At 39.3% G+C, this 13,842-nt stretch overlaps 2 protein-coding genes across 3 annotated transcripts in view; one reads left to right on the forward strand and one right to left on the reverse strand.

The window, feature by feature from the left end:
• The window catches only part of hif1aa (hypoxia inducible factor 1 subunit alpha a), a 22,453-nt gene extending 15,155 nt beyond the window's left edge, over positions 1 to 7,298 (forward strand). The window contains exons 6-15 of the mRNA XM_008400026.2: positions 967 to 1,163; positions 1,243 to 1,349; positions 1,551 to 1,698; positions 1,790 to 2,121; positions 2,467 to 2,672; positions 2,749 to 2,871; positions 3,552 to 3,808; positions 4,392 to 4,491; positions 4,568 to 4,658; positions 5,849 to 7,298. Coding sequence (XP_008398248.1) covers positions 967 to 1,163; positions 1,243 to 1,349; positions 1,551 to 1,698; positions 1,790 to 2,121; positions 2,467 to 2,672; positions 2,749 to 2,871; positions 3,552 to 3,808; positions 4,392 to 4,491; positions 4,568 to 4,658; positions 5,849 to 6,012 — 1,725 coding nt within the window. The 3' untranslated portion in view covers positions 6,013 to 7,298. The remainder of the gene's footprint in view (positions 1 to 966; positions 1,164 to 1,242; positions 1,350 to 1,550; positions 1,699 to 1,789; positions 2,122 to 2,466; positions 2,673 to 2,748; positions 2,872 to 3,551; positions 3,809 to 4,391; positions 4,492 to 4,567; positions 4,659 to 5,848) is intronic.
• Positions 7,299 to 7,306: 8 nt separating this feature from the next.
• LOC103458895 (serine protease HTRA2, mitochondrial) lies at positions 7,307 to 13,606 on the reverse strand. 2 transcript variants are annotated; one of them, XM_008400025.2, is made up of 8 exons: positions 12,917 to 13,606; positions 12,115 to 12,319; positions 10,749 to 10,943; positions 9,738 to 9,770; positions 9,356 to 9,464; positions 9,199 to 9,268; positions 9,033 to 9,128; positions 7,307 to 7,722 (listed from the first exon to the last, which is right to left on the reverse strand). In XM_008400025.2, the coding sequence occupies exons 1-8, from the start codon at positions 13,378 to 13,380 to the stop codon at positions 7,557 to 7,559; spliced, it is 1,338 nt and encodes a 445-aa protein (XP_008398247.1). In that variant the 5' UTR covers positions 13,381 to 13,606; the 3' UTR covers positions 7,307 to 7,556. The 2 variants fall into 2 exon arrangements, with proteins under 2 accessions (XP_008398247.1, XP_017158069.1); XM_017302580.1 differs by having other exon boundaries at positions 10,749 to 11,004; positions 12,104 to 12,319.
• Positions 13,607 to 13,842: the final 236 nt, after the last annotated feature.

Genomic DNA, 13,842 nt, shown 5'->3' on the forward strand with positions numbered 1-13,842 from the left:
AAGACTTAAATAATTTTGCGGGTTATTTGTTTAGCTTTCTGACCGTCATGCTAATCCGAGTGAGTGTTTGTAGCTGTGCGCTGCTTTACCTGCTATCTGATCCTCCATATGTCGTTTTTACTGCAGTGAGCCTCGATGTAGCCAAACTCCGTCAAGTATGGCATTGTTTTTATGTYGTATTAGCTTCGTTGTGTTGATGCATTTTGACCTGCTTCAATTTTCCGCTGCAACATGCAAACCTTCCCATTCACTCAGTGCGTTATAGTTCCACAGCGCTTAGGATTTGTTACTGCGCGTTTGCGCAGAGTGAAGGAAAGAGGAGACCAGCTGCACAGACAGGCTGCGAAATGAGATGCAGGTGATCGGTTTGTGTGATCGGTGTGTGATCGGTGATCACTGACCGTGATCAGTGATCACCGATCATACGCTTTTTCACGGAAATTGGCCGATTGGGATCGGTGGCCGATCGATCGGCACACCTCTAGTGAATATGAATTACGTTTTATAAAACTTTCTGCAGATCGAGCTGCTCCTCCGTATCTGTAAGATAACTGGGTGTTTGTAAGATTAAATTGTTTGTTTTTCTTTTATTGGAAAGCAAAAGATGATTATTGACAGATTTCTTTGAGCCAAGCGAAGCTAAAATTATGTCGCAAGTTTTGGGTAGAACATGTTTACATTTATTTGAGTGAAAAAAATACATATTATTTTATACAGTTTTGACTTAATGACAGTTTTATTAGTCTGCATACTCCAGTTTAGCAATTAATCGATTACTAAATTAGTCATTTCAATAATTGATTAGGACTGAAATTATTAATCGAAACTTTTTCAAAAGCATCTTTAAAGTTCTTCCAGACTTTTGACCACTTTGAAAGTCGTCCTAGCCCGGCTTATTTATCCGCCATGTTTGTTTTGAAGCCGTTTGCCAGGAGAAATCTTTAACTTTCCTGTGGTTTTCTGCAGGTGCTGCATTGTTCGGGTCACGTGCGCGTTCACAGCAGCGAGCAGAGCGCCGACGGCCACAAGGAGCCGCCGGTGCCATACCTGGTTCTGATCTGCGACCCGATCCCTCACCCGTCCAACATCGAGGTTCCTCTGGACACCAAGACTTTCCTCAGCCGCCACACGATGGACATGAAGTTCACATACTGCGACGAGAGGTCAGGATTGTTTCTGTCATGGTGCAGTAGCGACATCTGGTGCCCAGGGGCGGTACTGCAACACATGGTTTGTTTCCAGGATCACTGAGCTGATGGGTTACGATCCAGAGGACCTGCTGAACCGTTCTGTGTATGAGTACTACCACGCTCTGGACTCGGACTATCTCACCAAGACTCACCATCACTGTAAGCTCAACAAAAACATCCACTTCTTATCGGCTTTTTAATTTGTTATTGTTATTTATTTGATTTTTTTTACTACGGACTATTAGAGCCATACTCAGAGAAAATTTAAAAAATACAGGAATAATAATTATGACCTTGTTTGTGTCCCAGGATTTGATGTTTACGATAATTTATAATCTGAATCTTGTTTTCTGTTGTTAGTGTTTGCTAAGGGCCAGGTCACCACAGGTCAGTACCGGATGCTGGCGAAAAGAGGCGGCTTTGTGTGGGTGGAAACTCAGGCCACTGTCATCTACAACAACAAGAACTCGCAGCCCCAGTGCGTCGTCTGCGTCAACTTTGTGCTCAGGTACCTGAAACGCTTCAAAACTGGCAGATTTTAATTTGAAAAACGCATCTAGAGATGAAGCTCAGTTTGGTTTGATCTTTCTGTCCTGCAGCGGGATCCAGGAGGAGAAACTGATCCTGTCTCTGGAGCAGACACAGGAGATGAAGCCGGTGAAGAAAGAGGAGGACCAGGAGGAGCAGCAGCAGCAGCAGCAGGATGAAGTCCAGGCTGAAGTGAAGAAGAGCGAGGCCGTCCAAGCGGACGATGAGGAAGAGGAGGAGGAGACCCCTGAGCAGAAGCTGCACCTAAACTTCCAGGATCTGGTGATTAAGCAGCAGGAGCAGGATTGTCTGTACAACCTGCTGAAGGGGCATCCAGACGCCCTGATGCTGCTGGCGCCGGCAGCCGGGGACACTATCATCTCCCTGGACTTCAGCCGCCCCGGTGCGTAGTCATATTTACTGCTCAAACGATTAATTGCGATTAATCGGTTATTGGAAAAAACAAACATTTAAAATTCAAATACTTTAGCAATCAATCATTAACTTGAGTATACAGACTAAAAAAACAGGCAATCTGCTGAATAAACAACGTAATTGTCTGAAATTGAGGGCATCTATTAATGTATTTCTAACCTTGCATAAAAAGGCTTAAGTGATTAAATAAAAATCTGCAGAATTTATCCAATTAATCGTCTTAATAATCAATTACTAAAGTAATCGTTTGTCACATTTTAGCACAGCTGACTGTTTGCAATCCGGTTAGTTAAAACGATCTGGTCGTTTTCAGGCACAGAGTCAGAGACTCACCTGCTGAAGGACGTCCCTCTCTACAATGACGTGATGCTGCCCTCTTCAGGTGACAAGCTGCCGCTGCCTCTGTCTCCTCTGGCGCCCACCGAGCCGCTGGAGCCCGCCAGCAGCTCCGCTGAGGAGGCAAAACCTGACAGCTTTGCTCCAGCGCTGTCCTCTAAACCCCCCAACAAACCCTCAGAAGTACGACTACGACTTCTTAAAGTTCTTCCTGAGCCTCATGTTGAACAGGAACTGACCTGCAGCCGTTTCTGTTTAGGTTGACAATCATCTGGGCTTCTCTTTCCCCATGGACACAGAGATGAACTCAGAATTTAAACTGGACCTGGTGGAGAAGCTGTTTGCCATTGACCCAGAGCCCAAGACTCCCTTCAACACGGAGGTAAAGATCAGGAGATTCTGTGGTTTTCAGTTCCTTATCTCAGGTGGAAATGAGAAGTTCTAAACAAAATGTGTAAGGCTGAATCGATTAATCGTGATTAATCAATTACTGAAATAATTGTCAACTAATTTAGGAATCAACTGTAGTATACAGACTAAAAAATATTGAAATAACCTGGTAACTGCAGTAATTAGGCCAAAACTAGAATAAATAAATACAATTTTGATTTAAGATTAAAAAACAATTATCAAGGAATGCTATGATGTTGCATTTTAGGCAATAAATGCCAATTTTCTTATTTAAAAAGGAATTTGGGTTTTTTTGTGTATTTTTATGTATACTATATAAATGAAAAATTTGCATAATGTACCAATTTATTTATTCAATTAGTCATCAGAATAATCGATGGATTAATCCAAAGGGGCTGAAAGTGTGACAAGTGGGCCATTTGTGGTACTTGAAATTATTTTGATCAGGCCCCAACCAAAATGAAAATTTTGTTTATTATTGGGCATGTAAAATAAAAAAGAGGGGGGAAATCTAAGATGTTGCATTTTTAATTTAGTGAATTTTGTAGCTTTAATTTGCCGGTTTTGGCTCCAGGAGCAAAACATTACTGGATTAATCGGTAATGAAAATCACCTTTTAGCTGCATGAACATGAATTTCCTCCCCCTTCAGGCGATGGAGGACTCTGAGCTGGAGATGTTCGCTCCGTACATCTCCATGGACGACGACTTCCAGCTGCCCTGCCTCGGCCCTGACGAGCCTCTGTCTTGTGGACCAGTCAAAGCCCTGGAGAGCTGCCCGGTCCTCGTCACGCCGGACCTCCACAGCCATCCCAGCTCTCCGTTCAGTGCGCCAGAGAGTCGCACGGCTTCTCCGGCTCCACCAGAACCCGTCAGCACGCCCCCTCCTGCCATTGTGGCGGCAAACAGGTTACTACTTTTCTTTTTTTTTTCTAGATGAACTTTTAGGACAGTTGATTCCCATCCAGTCTGGAAAAGCTTCAATTTCTGGTGGGTCTTTATTTCTAAATTGTGTTCCCAGTTCTATTTATGAAAGTCTATTCAGAAATGGACATCTATAAATTCAGATATTTATTGATTAATCTGTTTTTTATGTCGATTAATTGACTGTCTAACGATTAATCAAATTTTTGGGTTTTGAAAATTTTAATTATTAGGTTTCCATAGTTCAGAGTGATGTCGCCAAGGCGACCATCTTGTTTTACAACTTTTATTTATTTGAACTTTCAGTCCAGGTCAACTTTACGACTAATCTTAACGATCAAACTTAAAGTCATAATATTACAAGAATACAGAAATAGTAATACGAGAATAGTCTCATACAGTTGAAATAATACAACAATAAAAGACTTAGTACCAGAATAAAGTCATGATATTAGGAGAATAGTAGTAATTTTAAGAGGACTTCAATTCTGGGAAATGTAGTCGTAAAACCAGAGCTCTGAGACGACAATCAGTAACCATGGTAACGGCTGATGTTGTTGAACTTCAGGGTGGCACAGCCGGAGAAAGAGGTTCCTCTCAGAAATCTGGCTGCTCAGAACATCCAGCGGAAAAGAAAGCTGAGCGAACTGAAGGAGATCATCGAACAGGTTGGTCAGGGAGTTGATTTAACGAGCTTCATTTTTACAGGATGGTGTTTAAACTTTTAACGTTTGTCGTCTTCAGGGATCTTTGACCCAAGAGCTGCCTGAGAAGGGCAAAAAGCTGAAGGCGGCAGAGCCGGGAGCAACCAGGACCATTGTTCTTCTGCCTTCAGGTGAACAACATGGAAACCGTAGGGCTGAAACGATTAATCGTAATGAATCGGCTACTGAAATGATTGTCAAATGATTTAGTAATCGATTAATCGTTAGGTATAAAGACTCAAAAAAGCCCTTTGATGAATGAACAAAACGTCAGTAGCAGTAATTAAACCAAAACATTTATACATTTTGCATTTAAGACGTTTGTCTGAAAATGTTTCATGAAAAACTTCTCGTTTTAGTTTCACCTGGTCCAATTTCACTCGCCTGTTGTTGCTTTTAAGCCCTAAAATGTTTTTTTTTTAAATGAATGTAATTATTTATCTTTTAATTTGCGATGCACCGATCCGATATAAATGTCCGTATTAGTCACGATATTAAAGAAAATTCTAGATCGGGTATCGGTGACGATGTGCTCGACGCATAAAGGGAAATCTGTTCAGTCTATTTCTATGCACTGCTCTAAAAAATGTTATACTTTATTACTTATTTCAAATTATATTTATAATTCCTAGCTATACTTTCTGAACCATTTGGAAGAAAGTTTGTTGCAATTTAGTTTTACATTTGCCCAGTTAGTCGACCGATTGTTTTTGTCAGTTTATTATTTATTTATTTTACATTGGCTCTTGTACTCCTACGCCGACTGGACAAATTAAAGCTGTTTTTATGTCTTTGACCAAACTTGAGAAGCTATTGGTGTATTTAACTGTACTGTACTGGTGCAGAGTTGTCAGATAAGTTTGTAATTCAGTACATTTATGTCAGACTAAAAATAAAACAATGTTTTAAGTAAATTCAGCAAAGTTTTTAGGTAGCGGCAGATACTAAACCTTAGATATCGGAAGTGAAAAAAGTGGATTGATGCATCTCTACTTTTAAAGATTTTTAAATATTTTGTAAAAACGCTTAAGTGGTTAAAGAAAAATTTGTGGAATGTGCCCATTTTTTAACCCAATTAAACGTCAGATTAATAGATCATCAGAATAGTCGATTGTCAGAAGTGTAGATTAATTGCCAATTTAGTAAATTAATCGTCAGAACAGTTTATCAATAGTGAGAACAGTCAAACATCAAATGAATTGTCAAAATAATTAATTGTCGCAGTCGATTTATTGTCAAAGTAGGTGATTAATCGTCAGTGTAGGCGATTAATTGTCAGAGTAGTTGTTAGCTGTTGCTAACGGGACTCTCTCCGGTCCAGATCTGGCCAGCCGGCTGCTGGGCACCACCTCGGACGGCGGCGGCTCCCTCTTCTCGCTGCCGCAGCTCACCAGCTACGACTGCGAGGTGAACGCCCCCTTGCAGGGCCGCCAGTACCTGCTGCAGGGGGAGGAGCTTCTACGCGCTCTGGACCACGTCATCTGAGTCAGGACTTCACTTCTGGACTAGACTGGACACTACAATTATGCCCTCACATTGTGACTCTTCTTTTTGCCCTTTGACCCCCACTGCCATTTATTTATGTATCTGTTGGAGTTTGACGTTAGTCCGGCTGCTGTTTGTGCACCTTATGTGATATTTGCAGCATTCCACGGCGACAGCAGCATCTTGGTTTCAGTTTGAGGGATTGTCAGATGTCAACTCGCTCTCATTTCTTCCTCCTCTCCTCTTCCTCCTCCTCCGGGGAGTCTCTCCACACATGGCGCCTTCACCGATGACCCCTCTCCAGCGGGTCACCACAGAGCCTGGCGTTACTGCCAGCAGTGTATTGTAAGCTTCAGTCGCACAACTTATATTTTCTTAAAGAAAAAAATATTACCAGCAATATATATTAAGCCTTTTTAAAGTAGATGTAGATCTAATGGAAATGTTTTCTTTTTTCTTCCCATACTTGTATGTTGTAGTACCAAACTGACGTCTTTAGTCCTAAAGTCTGCACTGCAAAAACACAAAATCAAAGTATTTTTCTTCTCATTTTTAGTGCAAACATCTTAGTATTGTCTTATTACAAGTGTACTAACGTGCGAGTAAATGTTCAGCAAGATATAGGAAATTGTTTTAATTTAATCCCTTAATATTGATAAAAATTACTAGTTTCATTGGCAGATTATTTCACTTATTAATAATCTGCCATAATATTATGTAGTAGGCTTAAAACAAGCTTTTTCATCTTGCTGAAAAGTTACTTGTAAGTTAGTTTTCTTAATTTAAGCATACTAAGATATTTGTAAAAAATACTTATGGTTTTTGCAGTGTGATTGTATCTTTCTGAACCTTAACTGGTTTGAATGTTCTCTCCATTTTAATAGCTGTCTGTGAGCTAATTACATTTAACTGTGTAGCAGTCCAGTACATGTCACTTTATTACTTTACTGTAAGTGTGTGTGTGTGTGTTGCTGTACATATGACAGGGAAACTTCAATTTTACTCACTTTTTTCAGGAGACTCATGCAGGATTGGAATTATTTTTCTCTTCTGCATGAACAGACTTCATGTTTTATTGCTGAGTCTGAGGAACTCAAAGCAGTTCGAATAGGAGCGATTTTTCCTATTTCCTTTCCTTGTGTAATCGTTGTCATAGCAACAGTTGTGACCAGACAGGCTTATTTGCTCTGTTAAATGGTAGTTTAAATACCATTCTTCCTTGCCATAGTGTTGAGTCTCTCATGCTTCGTTTTTGCTGTTTAACAATAAATGGCATTAATAAAAAAAAAATTAACTGTTTTCAGTCTTTTATTTTAAAAACTGTCCATGATTTCCTATGCAGTTTGCTTGTTGTACAAATATTGAAATCAGCAGGAAAACCCAGGAATATTTGACATTTGTTTGGGAAATTAACAGTAAAGCTGCTAAAATATGCCCACACTTCAACTTTCATTCTATATGAATAAAAATGTTCACATTAATACATAAAGTTTCACAGTTTTGTTCCTGGCAAACGTTTGGCCACCAGTGTGCGTCAGCCACCGTCACTCGATGTATTCCGGTGTGACTTTGAGTTTATAGAGCTCGTTTCCTCTCTGGACCACCATGTTGATGGTGTCGCTGCTCCTGACGGCCCTGTAGATCTCCTCAGAGGTGTTCACCAGGACCCCGTTGATCTCCAACACGATGTCTCCTGGCAGCATCCCAGCTCTGAAATGATGCAGCAGAAACGCCTTTATTTATTACACACAACTTTATCTTGGGTTTTTTTTAATATAGAAAACATGTTGGAGATTTTCCTCCCCGTCTGAGGAAGAAGTAAAGCATCATATTTTGAGTTCTGGTTTGATTTATTCAAACTCTTTGTACTGCTTTACAGATGTATGATCTAGGATGCTAAGAAAATACATGAATGACTTTATTCTGGTAGTATGGATTATTTATTCTTCATATGGCCCTAATACTCTGTATTGGTCACAATTTTTACTCTAATTTAAAAATTAATCTGAATAAATACCAATTTGTTAAATCAGAACATAATCATACAAAAATATGTTCACATTTACGAACAAAATTAGTCGGCTCAGTTTAGCCTATTTTGAGCTGTTTTAGGGCCTCTGTCACTTTAAATCCAAATAAGCTGCTGCTGGCCACGCCCCCAACTCAACGTCTACGCTCGCACGCGAAAATGGCTGCGCAGTTGGACAACCGTACATCTTCGACCCTGAATCAGACCCATAGCAGAAGAAGTGGAGCCTCCTGCCCAGCTAACGGGAACGCAGCAAGTGGCTTCTAAATTGTAAGTCGACAACAAAACTGACTCGTTGAGCTCTGAACCCTCAGAAAAACTAAATCCTCAGGCAAAATATTTAGTTACTCGTGTAGTAGAGACATAGTAGGGGGAGCATTTTCTTCTTAGAAAAATATTAAAGCATTCTTAGTTGCTCAACTTCAATAAAATTGTTTATTTTTTGAAGTTATGTTGCTCAAATTTCAAAAGTAAGGTTTGATTTTCTGTAAATTTTAGTTTTTGTCGGTTTCAATTAAATTTTGTGACTGCTGTGGGTTTTTTGCGAGCTAACAGAAGTGTACCGTCAATTGAACAACTAGCCATCCATTCTAAAGGCTATGATTTTAAATAACTTATGAGCATTGGCAAATTTAAAACCAAAAATACCAAAAATTTCAGGGACGGTTGGGGGAACTAGCTGCATTACAATCAAGGATAGCAAAAAAAGCTAGCTGGCTGGCTAGCAAGGGTATATTAGCAGCTAATTAGCATAGCAACACCTACCTTGAGCCACAGAACATTATGAAGATATGTGTGCTACTCAAACTTTGCCTGACATAATAGTCCTGCCACAACAAAATGTAAGACCTGTGATTAACGTATTTAAGGTCAACTTATGTTTTAAGACACTTTTAAGGCCTTAATTTTAGATGCACAAATTTAAGACTTAAATCCTTAATACAGCAACCATACAAGATGATATTCAACCCCAGTCAGAGAGGACGTGTACCTGCTGGCTGGTGAGCTGGGGATGACTCTGTGGATCAGAATGCCATGGTTGACGTTAGGAAAAGACGAGTCTCTCATCTTCAGCTCTGCTATAATTCTGGAAACAGAAAATAAGCTTTAGACAAGTTTAGGTATCCATCACCACAGGATGTTAATGATGCTTTTACCTTGGTGTTAGCGTTAGCATCATGACACCGATGTACCGAGGTTTCACACTCAAGTCACCAACCTGAGAGGCTGAAATACGAGAAAAGGAATCGGTAAACAGCTGGATGTTGTTGTACCGTTTTTTACAGAAACATTGTTGTAGTATAGTAATCTTACTTTTTCTTTTTGCTGCTTGACTCAGAAAAAGTTTCACCCGATCAGACGGGATGGCGAATGAGATTCCTGCAGTGACCTTCATGGTGTTTATGCCGATTACTTCCCCATCCTGAAGAAAATACACAAAGATTAGAAAATCTTAGTCTGACCCTTATATTTTGTTGTAGAGTTGACTTGAATTAAAAGTCCAAATAAATAGAAGATTAATCCTGCTGGAGATTCTCCACCGACTTCACAAAACTGCATGTATTTATTATTTATCTTAGTATTTTGTTGTTCCGTTGCACAGATGGGTGGATGTTAATGGAGATTAGATGTAGTTTCCTCATAACTGAGAAACCAGCTGAGTGTGACAAATACTTAAACAGAAACTGTGACTCACCAGATTAATCAGAGGCCCTCCAGAATTTCCAAACTAAAATAAACACAAACAAAAGAAATGGGTCAGATGTGACGTGAAGAATCCACCGAACAGAAAAAGCCCAAGTCAAATCAGAAACTATTGACATGTGGAAGATGAATAATAGAAAACAGTTTTAAACTTCTGCTTATTAAAGCTGGTACAAACATAGAAAAGGCTGCCATTGACGAGTTCAGCAACAACAAAGGAACAAAATGGTGAAGCAGTGAAATACGACGGTGTACTAGGGCATGGTAATAAGAAAAAACAAACAAACAGGAAAACTTGCTAAAAAAACTGCTTTGAAATTAATCTCAGAAAATTTCTACCTAAAAGAAGGACATGTCTTTCATGTCTGACTGAGATTTATTTGTTAGAAATACATCTCAGAAAATTGGGGGAAAATCCCAAATTTTTTTTCTTTTTGAAACTAAATTTTCTAGAAATTTTCTGAGATTAATCTCAAAATGTAGTTTTTTCTAGTGAATTTTCAACTTTTTAATCTCAGAAATTTTCTTGTTGTTTTCCAAGAAAATTTCTTGGATTATTCTAAAAATTTGATGTTTTTTCTAGAAAATTTTGTACTTTTCCAACTCAGAAATTTCCTTGTCTTTTCTAGAAAATTTGTAAGATTAAGATCAGAATTTCAACATTTTATAGAGAATATTTTTCTACAAAATTTTCAGCTTTTCTAGCTCAGAAATGTCCTAGCTTTTTTTTTTTTTTTTTTTTTTTTTTTAAGAAAATTTCTAAACTTAATCTCATAATGTCTGAAATTTTCTAGAACTTTTCAAGCTCATAAATCTTGTTTCTTCCAGAAAATTTCTAAGATTAATCTCAAGATTTCTGAGTTTTTCCTACAAAATGTCAGTTTTTTGGTGGAAATTTACCCTCCCTTTTTGTTTCTTTTCTATCTACAGCCCTGATGCGGCACTGTAGCGAAATGGCCGATCAAACATGTTAATGAAGAGCATAAATACTGAAGCCACTCACGTCGATGGTTGCGTCTGTCTGTATGTAATCCATGTTGGAGTTGGACAGGCCCAGCTCCTTGCTTCCTCTCTGCACCGAGCTGACGATCCCCGAAGTGATCGTGTTCCGGAGAGCAAACGGATTCCCCATGGCAACCACGAACTCTCCTTGACGAACCTCCGACGACTGACCCAGTTTGAGCGTGGGAAAAGGTTTCTGCTCACAAGAGTGGGAAAAATACACAAAAGAGGCGGAGAAAAGCTTTAGTAACGTTTCTCTACCATTGAGTTTAATTATTTCTCTTTAGAAAGTAAAAAAACTCCCAATATTTTGTTGATAATCTCTGTGGTTAGATAAATATTACATTTTAATTATCTGTTAGTGACATGACCAGGATTAGTGATTATCATATGGTTTATTGGGGCTGCACAGTGGCGCAGTTGGTAGAGCTGTTGCCTTGCAGCAAGAAGGTTCTGGGTTCGATTCCCAGCCCCGGTCTTTCTGCATGGAGTTTGCATGTTCTCCCTGTGCATGGTGGGTTTTCTCCGGGTACTCCGGTTTCCTCCCACAGTCCAAAAACATGACTGTCAAGTTAATTGGTCTCTCCAAATTGCCCCTAGGTGTGAGTGTGTGTGTGCATGGTTGTGTGTCCTGTGTGTCTCTGTGTTGCCCTGTGACAGACTGGCGACCTGTCCAGGGTGACCCCGCCTCTCGCCTGGAACGTTAGCTGGAGAGGCACCAGCAACCCTCCTGACCCCACTGAGGGACAAGGGTGTTAAGAAAATGGATGGATGGATATGGTTTATTGCTGCCAACAAATAAAAATGTAATGAGTATATAATAATTTTAATTTCTAATCCAGATTATCATATAACAATATGCTTATCTGAAATTACCAGATTAATCTGGCAATTTTATCCTGACCTGACATCCTGTGTTTAAAACTTAAATATATGAAATATCATGTTGAGATAGTTAAATTTAAGTGTTAAATATTATTTTATTTAGAGCTGAAACGATTAAATCAAATAAGCCTGATTAAACAATTATCAAAATAATTGTAAAATAATTTAGTAATCAATCATTAAAGTACACAGACACCATCCTTCTACAAATGAATGCTAAGTAATTAATTTATAGTTTCTGATTTTAAAAAAGTAATTAAAAAATACTTTGATCCCAAAGAGGAATTAAATTAAATCAAATTATTTGCATCTTTTAATGTATTTCCTAAATACTGTGTAAAAAGAAGGCTTCAGTGGTTTGATTATTTTTTAAAAACCTGATTAATCATTACTAAAATAATCATTAATGGAAGTTTGTAAGAGAAAAATAAAGGCTAAATGACTTTGTTGCTGCACTGCACATATTTTCACTCCTTCCTTACAGTTGAAGTGATTTTAATGGTGGCGATGTCTGCGCCGGGATCGACATCCTGCACCGTGGCGTTGTACGTGTCGCCGTTGGTTAGCTTCACTCTGACGCCTCTCTTGTTGGCCACGACGTGAGCGTTGGTGACGATCAGACCGTCGCTGCTGATTATGAAACCCGAGCCGTTCGACACCGGGACTTCTCTTCCTGAAAACGGATGTCTGAAAAAAACAAAACAAAACACAGAAGCTGCTTTCAGCCCATATTGAAAGAAAATGATCTGGAAACATTTTGTTTTGCCTGATTTTGTTATTTTTTGTCACTTATATGAATTATTGTCATCCTGGTCCTTAAAATACAAAAACTTGGACTTAAATTCACTTTTTGTTCCAATTGATTATGTAATTTTTAAATATTAGATGATTGATAATTTTATCAGTCACTCAGTACAAATACTTTTGCCAAAGTATTGGTACCAAAAGTCTACCAAAGTCTTTTTACTTTTACCAAAGTATTTGGTAAAAAGTCTTGGTCGACTTTTTACCTTTTACTTGAGTAATTTCTTGGATGGCTACTTTTTACTTTTAACTGAGTAAAAATATGTTGAAGTAGTGCTACTCTTACTTGAGTACAGTTTTTGGGTACTCTGCCCACCTCTGTAAATATATATTTGAATATATTGTGTCTTTTCCTCTTGTCAGTCACATAATTTAATTAGAATCTCTGGGCAGTTGAATAGAAAGAATTGGTTTCTGAATCAAAAATCGTATCTAAATCGAATCGCGACCCTTAAAATCGGATCATTCAGGCCCACTCACCTGCCCACGATCTCGATGTACACCACAGCTGGAGTGGATTTTTCCACCACATCAGCTATGAAGTTGTATCTGAAGCGGGGGCTGTCGGGTCTAAACGGGGAGGCGCACTGAGCAGAGGGCAGAAAGAGTCTTAAAAAGCTGCTGGATCCTGGAGATCCCTCTGAATCCACCTGATCCTCCCTTAAGCGGTCCAGTAGCGCCGCTCCGCAGAGCCCCAGCCCCACAGAGAGAGACCTGAGCCGGGCAGAGCTGCCTGACCGACCGCCTCCTTCCTTCCAGGCTGGATCTCTGTGGTCCAGGCTGCTGCGTCCATCCGATCCTCGGCTTTTAAACCGTGGGTTTGTCTCTGGTTCTTTTCCGATCAGGACAGATGGAAGACAAGAGAGTGTCCTCTGTCCCACAGTGTCCAGTCCACGGCAGTGGATCCTAATAACAGCTGACAGAAACCTGCCAGTTGCTGCCATGTTGCATCACTCGGTCACAGCTCAGCACTTTCTACAACTAAGCACACTTTCTATCCTAAAACAAAAAGTTATTCAGGACAAATAAAAAGATCCGCGTCACCAGTGATGACAGGAATAACTCTGAAAAAATACTTTTCCTTTAAATCTGCCCCAACTCTGAATGACTCTCAGCGACTCACGACTCGGATAACAGGAACCTTACCCCGGATATAAAAGGCTTTTCTTCGTGTTGTCGAATAAATGCGGCTGCGCGTTTTACTGCCCTCTACAGGAATAAACAAACAACTGCATTTTGTCTCTATTTTACAAACTTTATTCAGAATAATTATGTTTGAACAAAAGACACTAAAAACACATTTCTTGTAAACATATTTTCCAAATGAAATCTGAATTAAATTATATAGTCTTTCATTTAAGAAAAAAAGAATGAGTGTGACGTAGAGACGTTTTGTTCTAATGCTC

The sequence above is a fragment of the Poecilia reticulata genome, linkage group LG22 (genome assembly GCF_000633615.1).
Source record: "Poecilia reticulata strain Guanapo linkage group LG22, Guppy_female_1.0+MT, whole genome shotgun sequence".
In the NCBI taxonomy this organism is placed as follows: domain Eukaryota; kingdom Metazoa; phylum Chordata; class Actinopteri; order Cyprinodontiformes; family Poeciliidae; genus Poecilia; species Poecilia reticulata.